Source organism: Sus scrofa, chromosome 17, assembly GCF_000003025.6.
Source record: "Sus scrofa isolate TJ Tabasco breed Duroc chromosome 17, Sscrofa11.1, whole genome shotgun sequence".
Taxonomy (NCBI): Eukaryota; Metazoa; Chordata; class Mammalia; order Artiodactyla; family Suidae; genus Sus; species Sus scrofa.
Genome location: NC_010459.5, coordinates 32,547,918 through 32,563,645, shown reverse-complemented (window position 1 = coordinate 32,563,645; position 15,728 = coordinate 32,547,918). Strand labels below are relative to the sequence as shown.

General features: G+C 48.3%; 1 protein-coding gene across 2 annotated transcripts in view; it reads right to left on the bottom strand.

Annotated features, from left to right (window-relative positions):
* Positions 2,112–15,728, bottom strand: part of UBOX5 (U-box domain containing 5) — a 40,923-nt gene continuing 27,306 nt past the window's right edge. Inside the window, exons 3-6 of one of the 2 annotated variants that reach the window (XM_001925847.5) lie at positions 10,069–10,163; positions 7,156–8,356; positions 5,909–6,070; positions 2,112–2,869 (exon numbers count right to left, since the gene is read on the bottom strand). In XM_001925847.5, coding sequence (XP_001925882.2) covers positions 2,661–2,869; positions 5,909–6,070; positions 7,156–8,356; positions 10,069–10,122 — 1,626 coding nt within the window. In that variant the 5' untranslated portion in view covers positions 10,123–10,163 and the 3' untranslated portion in view covers positions 2,112–2,660. The remainder of the gene's footprint in view (positions 2,870–5,908; positions 6,071–7,155; positions 8,357–10,068; positions 10,164–15,728) is intronic. The other variant, XM_005672784.3, reaches the window with a different exon arrangement.

Below are 15,728 nucleotides of genomic sequence, written 5' to 3'. Positions count from 1 at the left end.
AAACAAACTGCCCTTTGTGACTAGCTGGCAGCAAGAGAAACGTTAGACCCGTTTTCTAGCGGAGAGAACCGAGCCCAGCAGTGCTTAGTGTGTTTCTGGCAAGAATGGTGAAGAAACCACTTCCTTTTAGAAGACTGTTTAAGATAAAAATGGGTGCATCTCCCAGGATATGGATGTGGCTCCCCTGGTAGCAGGACAGAAACTGTCCATCACAGTGGCTCCCATGCCTGCCTGGTTTCCCACCAGAGCTACCTGGGGAGCAGGGGGCCTGTTCAAAATGCAGATGGCCAGGCCCCCTGCAGGCGGGGGCAGCTCCGCCCTCATCTGGGCACTCTGCTTTTGCCACTGACCCCACGCCCACAGCTTCCTCAGGCTCCCAGGTTAGGACAGACGGGACCCCCCATCCCCACCCCACCACCCCCTCGGATGGAAGGCCTGCCAGCAGTGAACCTGCACTTGGGGAACCAGGCTGCTAACCTAAACCCATGACAGGCTGAGGGCAGGAAATGCCCTCCTCTCCGCAGCAGTGCTTTTGCTGCAAATGGTGGGGCTTTTCCTTAAACACAAGCATGCAAGAAGGGTAGGGCGGCAAGAAGCTGAATGACCCAGATATTTAAATATAAAGGACACACAGGAGCCTCTCCAGCCAAGAGGAAAGCCAGCCAATGCAGACCCTGGGGTCTTGTGAGGTTCATGTGACGAGGGGTCAAGGGAAGTGCCACTGGGAGACAGAGGGGAGGGTGGGTTTGCCTCTCCACAGCCACCTTTGTGGACATACACACCCTCAAAGAGCTCTTAAAAACACAGATTCTTGGAGTTTCCACTGTGCAGAACTAGAAGGAGAAATAGAAACGCCCACAATCGCAGAGAGCCCTGTGCTCTCGGAAACTGGCGAAACAAACTGAATCAGTGCACTTTTGTTGTTTTCTCTTTCCTCCCTCCCTTTCTTTCTTATTGATTAATTTATTAAAAAGCAAGAATTAGGATGTTCCCCTTGTGGCCCAGCAGGTTAAGAACCGATAGTCTCCTGAGGATGCAGGTTCAATCCCTGGCCTTGCTCAGCAGTTGAGGACTTGGTGTTGCTGTGGCTGTGGTGTAGGCTTGCAGCTGTAGCTTCAATTCGACCCCTTGCCTGGAAACTTCCATATGTTCCAGGTGCAGCTGTAAAGAGAAAGAAGAAAAAAGAAAAAAAGCTCCACTGATTCTCTAATCCCAACCCCAGATCTCTAAATTCTTAGATCTAGAGTCCAAGAATCGGGTTTTTAATAAGCTCCCTCCTCCCCCCATTAGTGCAAGAGCTATATAGTTCTGGAGTTCTTTTGTAGCTCAGTGAGTTAAGGATCCAGCATTGTCACTGCTGTGGCTCAGGTAACTGCAGTGACCCGGTTCAATCCCTAGCCCAGAAATGTCTGTATGCCAGAGGTGTGGCCAAAAAGGAAAAAAAAGGGAAGAATTAGAGTTCTCTCTGCTCCACAGGCCGACACCTCCCCAGGGGTCCCCCCACTGCAAAGCAGAGGCAGTGGGCCTATGGGAGGGAAGGAGAGCTGGAGGCTCAGATTCCTGGGTGGCCTGAAGAACCCCCACGGCTTGTCCACAGGTATATGCAATGAAATCTTAAGCAGAAAATAAGAAGCATCGCTGGGCTCCCCCTTTTCAAACATGCTCAGAAAGGAACAGGGAACAGCCTGGTGTATTTTCTCATCAACATTTTTCTGACTACAGTCAACTCCATATAGTGTGAAGAGATGTAGGAATACATATTTTCTCTCTGGGACTCCATAAGATGAAATTTTGAATGGAGAAAAAAAACCAAAACCTAGAAAAGTAGCCTGTAAACAAGTATTTTTTCTGAAACAGGTCCCATGCAGAAAAGGTACTTTTCCCCACCATCACGCAGCTAAGCCAGCTGCCACCTGCCCAGGGGTGCTGCTCAACACCCCTTCGGCGCCCAGCCACCTGCAGACCCTCATGCATCAGACGCATCTGCAACGGTGACTTCTTGTCCTTTCAGACCACTGACAGGGTTGCGGTGACCGCTCACAGCTGCCCCGTGACAGTCCCACTTTGTGTGGGGCACAGGAGCAGGAGGACCAGACAAGAGGAAGCCCAGAGCAGTTGTCAACCATCGCTTTATTAAGGCTCGGAGTGCGCTGCCAGTCAGAAGGGCTGAACCACTCACTCCGCAGACCCTGGCCTGGGCCCACTTTCGGGTGACACTCAGGGTGGAGGCTCTCTCTGAGATCCGGAGCCACAGTCTATATGCTCCACTCACACCCACCCTGGAGGATGGGGGTGTGTGTGCGTGTGTGCAAACAGTTTGGGAGGCCCGCAGCAGGGCGGGGCTGGCTCTAGCAGGCCCCGGGCTCTGGCAGGAGGCGCTGGCGGGCAGGCACAGGAGGGCAGGGACTTCTCCCCACCCTCCCAGCCCAAACTATGGCTTTGTTATCCTATTGCCACTTGAGCGGGTGTAGGGGGCCCCTCCCCACCCCTCACTCCTAGGCCCACAGGCTCCACTGGGGGAGGAGATAAAGGGAAAGCCCCCCGGAAAAGCAGGGGCCCCTCTGTGCCTGGGACCTGGCCAGACCTCAAGCACGTCAACCTCCGCTCCCTTCCCCTCAGCTCCTCCCAGCAATGGGTCTTCTCAGGTTGAAGCCAGTCACTCAGAAGTGAACTCGGAGAATGTCCTGGCTGGCGACTGGCTGCTGGCAGGCTGTGCATGTCATGGGCAGAGAGCGCTGCTTCTCAGCCAGGCAGGGCCGGCACAGGAGGTGGCCACAGGGCAGCTGGTACATGGGCTCCTTTTTGACGTAGGGAGAGAACACTCTTTTGCAGGAGGCGCATTCGGGGCCCAGACTGCCCCCAGGCTGCTCTGGTGAATCGGGGAGGGAAAGAGACCACGGTTAGAGAAAGCTGCCCCCGCCAGACTCCATCCTGGAGCCACGGCACGTGCCTGGAGTGGGACAAGAAGCTTCCTTACCCTGTGCCCTTGCAGCAGCCTGGCTTCCTCCCTCCCTAGGCTGCCTCTGACTGACCTGGGCAGAGAGGGTGCCAGGGAGCCTGGGAATCTAGGGGCCACCCCTTAATCATTAAACCTCAGTGTTCATCTGGCTTCTGAGCTGCTAGGGCTGCTGGCGCCACTGACAGCACTGGGCCCTTCCTGCTGCTCTCCCAGCAAGATGGACCTTCCTCTGGGACAGGCTGCCAAGGCCAGAGCAAGGTACTCGCTCACCCTGACAACCTTGATAAAGTGTAAGAAAGGGGAGTTGTGTTAAGAAAAGGAATAAAGAAAAAAATGGCCTGATGTGCCCAGATTGGGCAGGTCAAGAGGGGATGGAAGTCACCAGAGGGGTGGGGCTGAGGTCTGTCTGCAGCAGACCCGCCTGCCAAGCCTGGCACCTGCTTCTCTGCAGCCCTGTCTTCCTGACCCATCAACCCACTCCCTGTGCTGTAGGCTCCCTCCTTCCAGGCTCCCTGCAGAGCCTCCTGAATGAGGGCCACAGAAGGGAGGTCTTGCCTCCTCCCTCCCCAAGGAGGCCACTCTCCCTTCTCTTGTGGCCCTTGCAGAGGGCCTTGCTCATTCTCCCCCAATCCACACCCACCTGAAGAGGGCAAGGACAGCATCTTGGGTGAAGAGCCATAAGAATGAAAGGGAGCCAGCCATGCAAGAGTGAAATAGACAGCAAGTAGAGAGAGGCAGGTCCATTAAAGAAACAGAAAAGAGGTGTGATGCAAGAGTGTGGCTTCAGAGGGTGTGGCAGAGAAGGACAGAGCGGGGCTGGAGCAGGCAGGACCTCACAGGCGGCAGTTTAGATTTTACGCTAAGTTCAATGGAACGCCCTGAAAGGACTCTAAAGTGGAGTACCACGATCTGATGTACGTTATCAGAAGATCCTACTGGTTCCTGTGAAGATGATGGGCAAGGCAAGGGTGACTGCAGTACCTTCGGTCTGTGGGGAAGCAGCAGGGGCTGCTACAGGAATCTGGGGGAGCAGTGCGGGAGCCAGGGCCAGGGTGGTAGCAAGAACAATAGAGCAGAGAGGTCCTCCCTGAGAGCTCCTTTGCAGGAGTGCCAACAGGACTTGAGGATGAACAGAATGTTAGGGATGGTGTCACAAACCCAGGATGACCTCCCCGTTCTGAGCCTGTCCAGAGGGGAGAAGATGCTTGCTCTTTACCAGCGACTGGATGGGGGCACATCTTTGGACGGTGTCCACAGTTCTGAGTTAGAATTCTGCTCAAGATATCCATGAGTTTCCCACACAGAGGCACCAAGCAGCTGTAAGGGAGGTCGGGGCTAATTTCTAAGGAGAGGCAGGAGCTAGAGGTGAACAAGGTGGTCACTGGCTACGTGGGCTCCCACTTGGGCACAGAGTATAGAGAAGAGGGGCTAAGACCAGAGCCTGGAAGAGAAGGGAGAGTCAGCAATGGAAACTGAAGGGAGACTACTGAAAATGGGGAGAAGGTCGTAACATCCAGAAGGCCAAGACAGAAGGTACTGCAGGAAGGAGGGGTCTGTGAGCCACAACAGACACTGCTGGGAGAGTACGTGACCATCAAATCTGGGGTCACAGAAATTTCTGGTCATTGGACAAGATGGACTCTGGGAGTGGTGAGGATGAAAACAGAATCAGATACATGCACTGGTATGTTCACTGCAGCACTATCCACAATAGCCAAGCCATGGAAACAACCTAAAATGTCCATCGACAGATGAACAGATTAAGAAGTGTGGTACACACACACACACACACACACACACACACACACACAAGGGAATACTACTCAGCCATCAAAAAGAACAAAATAATGTCATTTGCAGCAACATGGATGGAGCTAGAGACTCTCATACCAAGTGAAGTAAGTCATAAAGAGAAACACAAATGCCATATGATATCACTTATATCTGGAATCTAATATATGGCACAAATGAACCTCCCTACAGAAAAGAAACTCATGGACTTGGAAGACAGATTTGTGGTTGCCAAGGGGGAGGGGAGGGCCTGGGAGCCTGGGGTTAATAGATGCAAACTATTGCATTTGGAGTGGATAAGCAAAGAGATCCTGCTGTATAGCACAGGGAACTATATCTAGTCGCTGAATGATGGAACATGATGGAGGATAATGTGAGAAAAAGAATGTGTATATATGTGTGACTGGGTCACTTTGCTGTGCAGTAGAAACTGACAGAACACTGTAAACCAACTATAAAGGAAAAAATAAGAATCATTAAAAACAAAACAAAACAGAATCAGAGAGACCGGAAGCTGGGGACAAGAGGTAGAAAAGGTAAGATGGCCTGGGATCCAGACAAAAAGAGAACAGACCAGCTCTTCCTCCAGGATAGGCAGGAGGAAGCAAGTGCACACTTCATCATCAGCCCCAGCACATGCCATCTGTCAAAAGTGCCCCCGGGTCTCTCACTTTGTATCCTAATCGAGTCTATCATCCAATGTGATCCCAGGTCCATTTCAAGCAAAACTTGGCTCAGTAAGCTACCACTGTTCTAAGACACTTGTAAAAATGTTAATAGCAAGGGATGAAGATGACAGACTCAACCCGAAACCGCTCCCCACGTTTACATAACGTACCACAGATGTCAGCTGGGAGACAGACTATGTAAGAAAAATCAGCAAAAAAGGAGAAACAAACAAAAGTCCTCAGGACAAAGTAATTAACCTTAGGTCTCACCAAAAAACAAAGCAGAGGGTAGCCAAGCCCCAAGTCCACAGAATTACTAAGAACTGACTCAAGAAAGGCTTTCTTGTGGAGAGTTAAACTCACAGGCAGCTAGCCCCTCAATCGCCCAGGAAAAGGAGAGGCCTAGGTGTTGGGGCTGAGGAGGCTGGCCAGGGAGGTCCCCGGAGCTCCAGAGGCTTGGCCCAGCATGCTGCTGGAGGGCTGAGCTTACCTGAGCTGGCGCCGGGCCTCAGGGAAGTACTGCCCCCTCTTGTGCCGAGGTGTTGGAGCTGCCCCCGGGGCGGCCGAGCGGTGAAGGAGGGGATGGAGCCAAGGGTTGACATCAAGGCAATTTCTAAGCTTTGTGACAGCTTTTGCTCATGGGACAGTGGACCTGTTGAGAGATACACAGATCACAACATTCAGAGATACTGGCAACAAAGGAAACCAAAATACAGAGTCCTCTGAGGACCACAAAATGGTACAACTGCAAACAGACACAAAGGTAAAGCAGGTCCTCCCTAATGTCAACGAACAGACCATGATGACAGGAGACCAGGAGTCAAAGCTCTGGGACCCCTGGCCACTCTTACCCATCTCACACTGCTTTCAGGGTCCTGCGCTCTGTGCCACCTCTCCTCTTCCTGGACAAACTGCCGGGAAGGCCTGGGCCACCTGGTGGCTCACCTGCAGAACTGCACCCTACTTTCTGAAGGCCTCCCTTGTCTGCCAAGGGGGCGAGCAAACACCCAGCCTTGAACCCCTGCTCCCTGCCCCCATTCCCTCCCCAAGAGCTTTAATCTGCTTTGTCCCCATCTCCTCCCTTCTGGGGCCCCCACTGCTCTGCAGGGCCCCTGGCCTGCACTCTCCTGGTGCTCGTGTCCTCTCTCCTTGGGGGAAAGGAAAGCAGTAGGGAGTGGAATGAGGCCCACCTCCCCAGCCCCCCTCCACCATCTAGATGGGCTCCTCTGGATATGGGCTATGGGCGAAAGCAGCAGGGGGAGGACAGGTGCCCAAGGAAGGACCCAGCGATCTGCTTCGAGGCAGGGCTCCCCAAAGTGGAACCCCAAAAGTACACCAAAGTGGGGAGAGAATGTTTGGTAAGACATAGCATATTAGCTTAAGGCCTTGAAGGAGCACTAGTCAGACGGTCCTGTGTCACCAATAAATCTCTCAAGGCCAACGTCACTGGAGACCTCCACAGACATCTGAGGTTCAGTAAGGCCCCGTGAATTCTGCACCTACTGCGTGAGTGACCATGGAAGTGAATCCTTTCCCAGTAAAGCCTTGAGATGGCTGCAGCTCTGCCAACACTGATAGAAGACAATCCCACCTGGATTCCTGACCAGAGAAGCTAAAAGATAATGAATGTGTGGCCTGGAGTTAATCTAAGCTGGCAAAGCATAAAACAAGGGCCAATGCCAAGTGTCATCCGGGAGTAGAGATGACGAAGGGCTTGGACATAGGACGGGGGGTTACCTGTTGAACAATCCATGTGTGTCATTCCGAGCTCACTGGCAGCTTTCATTTTCTTAGCAGTGTGCTCTGAGGTAGTGGGTGAGACCAGAAGGCTTGTGGTAGAGAAACAGGAAGCATTTGAACCAAGGCTACCGTCTGGAGCATGCTCAGCCTCCTCCATCTTCCTTTTCCGAGAGGGCAGAGCAATGGAAGAAGGGGTCACTGCCGATGCAGTCTGTGCTCTCCCAAGCAGGTTGCAGCCGGGGATGGAGTGCTGGAGCAGGAAATGGTCAATCCGGGCCTTCAGGGAGGGGTGAGGCAGGGGCTGGGAGTGTGGAGTAAAGGCTACTCCTGTGAAAGGGTCACTGGGCACTCGGCCCCACGCGGCTTCGCTGCGGTTACACTTCTCCAGCGTGCTCTGGTCAATGACCTTGCCCGAGGGCAGCAGCATGGGGTAAGGCATGATCTCCAGGGTGATGGGGTCCAGGAACTCTTCAGGTACATCCTGAAGTACCTCAGCCAGCTCCTGGAGGCTGGAGGGGGCCTGCTGGCCCTCAGACTGGCCCCCGGCATCACAGTCACTCTCCATGGGCAAGGCCGGGGCCTGCAGAGACAAGTCCTGAGGAAGGCTCTCCGAGGCAACCAGCAGGACACTGTCTATCACCTCCTGAGAGCAGGTTTTGGCAGGCTGACCCCACACTTCCAACCGCTTGATACAAGGGATGCCGCTGCCTGTCACATGGGTGATACAGATCTTGACATGGGCCACATGACTAAGAGAAAGAGCCCCTTTATTCCAGAGCTCCTGGGCCACGACAGCAGGGGACGGGAGTGTGGCTTCCATCGGGCTAAAAGGTGGCCTGGCCTTGAAGCCCCTGTGGCTAAATACCACTTGGCTCTGGTTTTTCAACAAGACTTTGCCCACCAAGGTGAACGCTTCCTTGCCCGGGATGGGTGGCTCGGCTGGGCCTGGGGTCCGGCAGTCGGGGGTACTCCAAGACGCTCTGCTGGATAAGGCAGATGTGTACATTTCCAGGCCGGTGACATTCTGGCCTCCCGCAGTGGGGAGGTCTATGTTAATCCTACAGATTTCTACACTGAAGGGAAAGGAAACTGTCACATAGACTGGTGGCTTAATGAAATACTCTGTCCTAAAACCATGACTTCTCTTTATGAGGTCTTCAGAGATGAGATTTTCTACTTCATAACCATCGGCTGATATCTAGATTTAACGACAAAAATAGACACATTGATTGGATGAGATCCAAATGAAGACAGCTAGTTTTCAAGAATTTGTCACTTCCAAAAAAACTCGTTAAAGAAAGTCTGAAGTTCCTCATTTTAAATTTCCTCTATGTCATCGAATTTTCAAGATTTTTTTTGTTTTTTGCAGGCATCCAAGATCGGGTCAAAGGCTGAAGGCAACAGCGTATCCAAATACCTTCCTTCCTTAAAAAATCTGAGCAACAAAAATCAGCCTAATCAACCAAAAATTCCTTCAAAATATTATCTCTGTGAAAAGGGGGAAGACATACAAACGGCTTTGTGTGCACACATATGTGTGTGTGTGTATCCCCAGAGGATGAAAACACTCAGATTTAGGGAAAAACAAAGATGTTCACTAAGGTTCTCAATTTTGTAGTTGAACTCTACCAATTATAACAGTTTCCCTAGGAAAGGAAAACAAATGAGCTGCTTGGACATCTATGAATGTTGAAACTTGGAAAAAAAAAATGTGTGGACAGAAACAAGGACCACAGAAGACCATAGGAAATTTAAAACAGAAGGGAGTTTCCGCTGTGGTGTAGCAGGTTAAGGATCCAGTGTTGTCTCTGCGGCAGCACAGGTTTGACGTGCAGCCCAGCCCAGTGAGTTGAGTATCCGGCACAACTGTGGCTCAGTTTCAATCCCTGGCCCGGGAACTTCCATATGCCATGGGCACAACCAAAGAACAAAACAGTGAATGTGCTAAGGGGTGGGATTGTGAATAGCTTTTCCTTTTACTATTTCCAATACTTGTTACAACCAATGTAAAAAAATATTTTGGCCGCATCCATTGGCATATGGAAGTTCTGTGGCCAGGGATCAAACCTGTGCCTCAGCAGTGACCCAAGACACAGCAGTGACAACAGTTGAATCCTTAACCTGCTAAGCCACCAGGAAATTCCTAACCAATGGCAACTTTAAGATATCGTTGTCTGAACAAGTTAGCTTAACAATCTGGGAACCTGAAATAGTGTGCTGTGTGCAGAAACTCCAAATTAGAGGAGTTCTCCACTTGGAGTTTCCTTACTCCCTGCTCTGGACCGTGGAAAGACACCCTCCTTTGCACAAAAGGGGAGATAGTATAACTCAAATAGCAAAGAACAAGGAATCCAAATAACAAAAATAAGCCATTATTTCTAGCATGAGAAGTTAGCAAGAACAACAGGGGAAAGAGAGTATTTCTACCTTCACTCTGACTTTGAGTGAAATTAAAATTTATCACCAGAGGGACGAGAACCCTCCACAAAATGAGTCATAGCTCAGCCCATAATGGCACTATCTGACTCTGGAGGTGAAGCCTGACTCATGCTTACCTAAACATTATCTGGTAGAAACTAAAATAAGGAGGTGATGGACTTTCCACTGCGGTGCACAGGGCTCGGAGGTGTCTTGGGAGCGCTGGGATGCAGGTTCGATCTCCAGCCCAGCACAGTGGGTTAAGGATCTAGCATTGCCACAGCTGTGGCTTAGGTTGCAACTGCGACTGGGATCTGATCCCTGCCCGGGGAGTTCCATATGCCACAGGGCAGCCAAAAAAGGGGGGAAAAAATGAGGATGAAAGCACATTAAGCCTGAATTAAGTCTATATACACAAGGTAGGAAATGGAGAAAAACATGAAAAAACAAATGTGATATATTTATTTATGTGTATATACTTGTTTTGTTTACCTTGTTGCAGTAAATTCTTGGTTTGAACTGTGGGAGGCAAAGGTTTATTACCATCTTTATGGCTGAAAGGATAGCTTCCAAGCATCAGAAATAGCCTTGAAAAAATAAAACTTGGTATTAGACAAGTTAAAATTCAAATCTAAACTTTTAGGGGTTGACTCCTAAGAGATGAGAATCTAACAGGATAAAAAAAAACTTTAACACAAACACACTCACACACTCTCATGGTCTATATTCATGCCTTTCGTAAACCATACATGATGCCAGGAAATTAGTCACTGAAAAATTGCAGAGGAGATTTCTTTTGAAGACTGTATAGGTTGGTTCGCTGGCTGATAGCTGTTTTAAAGACGAAAGGAGGACTTCCTGTTGTGGCTCAGCGGGTTAAGAACCCGACTGGTATCCATGAGGATGTCAGTTCGATTCCTGGCCTTGCTCAGTGGGTTAAAGGATCAGGTGCTACAGCGGAGGTCACAGATGCTGCTGAAAACTGGCATTGCTGTGGCTGTGGAATAGGCCAGTGGCTATAGCTCCCACTGGACCCCTAGTCTGGGAACCTCCATATGCCGAGGGTGGGGCCCTAAAAAGACAAAGGAAAAAACAAACAAACAAAAAACCCAAGGAGGCAGGAGTCTATTAGCTCTGCAGGGGGCTCCCCACAGGAGAGGGTCAAAAGTAGCTGAGCTCAAAGAAAGATGACTACTTAGAAAGTTGAGAATGAAAAGGGTCACAGAAAATAATCTTAGTGGTGCTGTGTGTCTTTGTCGTTTAACACTTGTTAACGCAATCAGGTTTTCTTACTAAAGTGAAAAAAATTGGAAGAGTCAAAAAAACCATCACTATAGGAGTTCCTGTCATGGCTTAGCGATTAACAAATCTGACTAGTATTCATGAGGACACAGGTTCGATCCCTGGCCTTGCTCAGTGGGTTAAGGATCCGGCGTTGCTGTGAGCTGTGACGTAGGTGGCAGACGCAGCTCAGATCTGGTGTTGCTGTGGCTGTGGTGTAGGCCGGCGGCTACAGCTCTGATTAGACCCCTAGCCTGGGAATCTCCACATGCCACAGGTGCAGCCCTCAAAAAGACAAAAACAAAAACAAAAACAAAATCTAACCCAAATACAGCTGATCCTTGACCAATATGGGATTAGGGGCACCTTCCCTCCACACAGGTGAAAAGTTACCTCTAACTTTACAGTCTGCAGACCCTCTGTATTGATGGTTCCACATAAGCGAATTCAATCAACCTCAAATTGTGTGGTACTATAATATGTATTTAATGAAAAAAATCCACATATAAATGGACCTGCATAGTTCAAACCCCTGCTGTTCAAGGGTCAACCACAGTCATTTTGATGAGCAATAGCCAGAGTCAGGGAAATGGATAAAGGTGGTCAAAAGGTACACACTTCTGGCTATAAGATGTATAAGTCTGGGGGTGTAATTAATGTACAACGTGGTGACTACAGTTAACTATACTGTAGTGCATATGTGAAAGCTCCTGAGAGTAGATCTTAAAAGCTCTCATCACCAGAAAAAAAAAAATGTAACTATGTGAGGTAAGAGAAGTTAACTAGTTAAACTTAGAAGTTAAACTAATCATTCAAAAATATATACATATATCAGACCATTATGTTGTATACCTTAAACTCATACAATGTTATATGTCGATTATAGCTCAATAAAACAGGGAGAAAAAACGATGAATGTCCAACAGCCTTTGTTACTCTCTGTAGAGAAGTAGGGAAGCCACTAGAAATATCCCTCCCTGTGGCACACCCCCCAACAGATCTGAGCTCCTTGGCTGAGGCCAGCCAGCCCTTCTATGCTTTTCCATCTGGTAGACAAGGCCATGAAGAACTCCCCCTAGGGACAGGGCCACCCTCTGGAGTCTTCGTGTCATCGTGCTCCACAGGTGCACTTGCAGAGGTCTTAGAGGGCAGTTGCTGCACAATGAAGATTTGCCATGAGACCTTTAAATGTTTATTTTCTCAGCCTAGCCCCTGTGCCAGTTTTACATATAAACACAAAATAAGTTTTTTGGTTTTTGGTTTTTTTTGTCTTTATGCCTTTTCTAGGGCCGCTCCCGCAGCACATGGAGGTTCCCAGGCCAGGGGTCTAATGGGAGCTGTAGCCACTGGCCTACACCAGAGCCACAGCAACGCCAGATCCGAGCCATGTCTGTGACCTACACCACAGCTCACGGCAATGCCAGATCCTTATCCCACTGAGCAAGGCCAGGGACCAAACCTGCAACCTCATGGTTCCTGGTCAGATTCGTTAACCACTGCGCCACGACGGGAACTCCAACACAAAGTTAAGTTTTAACATGGTTTTAATACATGCTGAACTTTCTAGGAAGGGAACGTCCATGTAAATTACACTTTGTTTACTTCAGATCTTTTCAGGTGTTCACCACTTCTGAAAACCATAACACTGAGAGAAATGTCAATATACCTGAGAGTTCACATTTGTAGCAGTCTGCATTCTAGGTAATTCCACTTGGTGGTAAAAGCTTTAGATTACTTTGCCAGGGGGGTGAGGTCGCTCCCGCAGCATGTGGAAGTTCCTGGCCAGGGACAGAACCCACGCTGCAGTTGCAGCCAGTGCCAAAGCTATAGCAGCCTCGCATCCTGGTGCTGCACCATAAGAGAACTGGATTGCTTTTTTTATGCCTTCCAATATGGTCATACCCAAACATTCACACATGAGAATAAATTTTATTATCACACTATAAAATTTCTCCTTTAAATTACTGTTAAGGCATTTATGTGCATACATATGTTTGCACATAAATACAAAGGCTATATACTATCTTTGATTTTAAATTCAGGAGAGTAGAAGGGATATTGCAAAATATGTATTACTAAAAGAGGAAGATAAATCTGATGAGGTAGAAAAATCCTTGGCCTAAAGTCTTCTATTCTTTGTTCAGAACCAGTGCTGAAATTCCTTGTGCTTCTCACTGTTTGAGGTATACATGTCATCTCTTTGCCAAAACCTTCTAGAATCTGTCTTGGAATCAACACAGACTAGTTGATAGAATTCCTTTTTTTGAAGACTGTGTTAATATCTCTAGGCTTCTAATATCTTTTTTTTTTTTTTTTTTTTGGCCACCCCATGGCATATGAAGCTCCTAGGCCAGGGATCAGATCCAAGCCACAGCCAAGAACTAAACCACAGCTGCAACATCAGATCCTTAATCCACTGTGCCGGGCCGGAATCAAACCCACATCCCAGCACTCCCAAGACACTGCAGATACCTTTGCACCACAGCAGGAGCTCCTCTAATATCTTATTATTTTCCATATTAACTCAAAAATAAGTGTCTGAGGAATTAAATCTGCAAATATCCCCGGGGCCCTTGTATGTACCTCCTTTTGGTCAGGAAACCAGAACTCATTTAGAGCAGCACTTCCCTCAGTTCTCCTGCCCAACTAGGGAACAAGGGCTCCTTGCTAAGTTTTTGTGGTTGGGTTTTTTTTTGTCTGTCGCCAAAAAAAAGTTCTAGGGCCAGGGATCAAACCTGTGCCACAGCAGTGATAATGCCAGATCCTTAGCCCACCAGGGAATTCCTTGTTAAGTTTTTGTTTTGTTTTAAATGTAAAATTAAGCCATTGAGTTTATTTTTATATGGAAGTATTAAAATGAATATATGGTCCAGACCAAGGGAACAAAATATTTCTCTTGAAAAAGCAAGCCAAAGATTTGCCAAAGAAAACAGACAATATGACATTGACATGGATGGAGACACAACAGATATGCTAGTGCAGAACTATGTAAACTTGAGTTAGCCGGCTCTGGGGTTTGCCAGGGTTTTCCTTTGACGGCCACAGGCAGTTCTCTCCTTCCCTCTTTGCCCTGATGGGAGGGGGCTTTGGTAAGAAAAAACAAAGAGATAGAGATTATGTTATAATATCTAAATATTAAAGTTCCCACTGTGGTGCAGTGGGTTAAGAATCCTATTGCAGTGGCTCAAGCTGCTGAAGAGACGCAGGTTCAATCCCTGGCCTGGTGCAAGGGGTTAAAGGATCCAGTGTGGCTGCAGCTTAGGTGTAGGTCACAGCTGCAGCTTGGATTCAATCCCTAGCCTTGGAACTTCCATATGCCAAGGGTGTGGCCATTAAAAAAAAAAATCAAAATATTAAGAGAGGTAGTTCGTATTAGTAAGATAAAGGTACCTAGCCTGCAATCATCTCTATCCCCACAGTCCACATCCTAGGCCTTTTCTCTGACTTTCAGAGACAAAAACAAACTCTGGCAGAGGTAACCATGCCAACCCATTGGAGTGTAGATCTGATTCCCCAGTGGGAGGAACTGATTTCATTAATATTTACTTTCTTCCTATGTCCTGTTATCTTCTTGGACATTTCACACTGTGGGCTTCTAATTTTTTATTTATTCTACATATTGTGATATTCATTTATCTGAGAATGTAAATACCAGGACCAGAACAAGTTGGGCGGGAATCTTGGAATCATGAAGAGCCTTCCTGTATGAAGCCAAATGGAAAAGTCTTCAAAACGTATCTGAGTTCCCAACTCAAGAGTAAATGGCAGCATGAGACAGAGTTGCTCAGATGTGACCACTCTCAGGACAACTGCCCTTTGCCCTAACCCCTGGCTCAGCTGTCACCAGATACCTGCTCCTGTGGCTGGACTTGAGAGATGACCAGGATGAAAAGGACAAGATCGAACCGAGGGCTTTCAACAATTTGCTACCTCATAATTGTAAAAAATTCCACCACAGATGGAGAGGGGAGAATCTGACTGCCTTTCCAATCAACAGAATAATTTAAAAGGTTTATCGGCACTGTATCTCAGCATCTCAGGGCCCACACTTCTAGTGAGTCCTTAGACATCGACCTTCTAGCAGCGAAAACACAACTCTGGCCATTGAAGCACATACACAAAATGGCTTAGATGAGGACCCAGGGATTTTATTTGATTTAAATCTTACCAACTGGTTAGCCCTAAAGTAGGTACTAATATCCTTATTCTGCAAATGAAGAAACTGAGGCTCAAAGAAAGACTAAGCTGGGACTCAGATTGCAAACTTTCCTAAACCACTTAGTTACTGTCCACAATTTACCTTGAAAGATTTACCAGGAAGTTATACAGCTTCAAGTTAGATGTTCTACAGATATCTTACAACCTCCTCCTGCAACCTCTCTGCCCCTGTTACTTAGGTCAAGGTTTGGTATCATTCATTTTTTAATTTTTAAAATTTTTATTTATTTATTTATTTATTTTTGGCTTTTTGCCATTTCTTGGGCCGCTCCGCTCGTGAGGCATATGGAGGTTCCCAGGCTAGGGGTCGAATCGGAGCTGTAGCCGCCGGCCTACACCAGAGCCACAGCAACGTGGGATCCGAGCCTTATCTGCCACCTACACCACAGCTCATGGCATTGCCGTATCCTTAACTCACTGAGCAAGGCCAGAGATCGAACCCGCAACCTCATGGCTCCTAGTCGGATTCATTAACCACTGTGCCACAATGGGAACTCCCCATTCATTTTTTTTTAAAAAAATCAATTCTTGTAACTTCTGTTGTGGCACAGTGGACACGAATCCAAATAGTATCCACGAGGATTCGTGTTCTATCCTTGGCCTTGCCCAGCAGATCAGGGATCTGGTGGCTTGGATCTTGCTCTGCAGTGGCA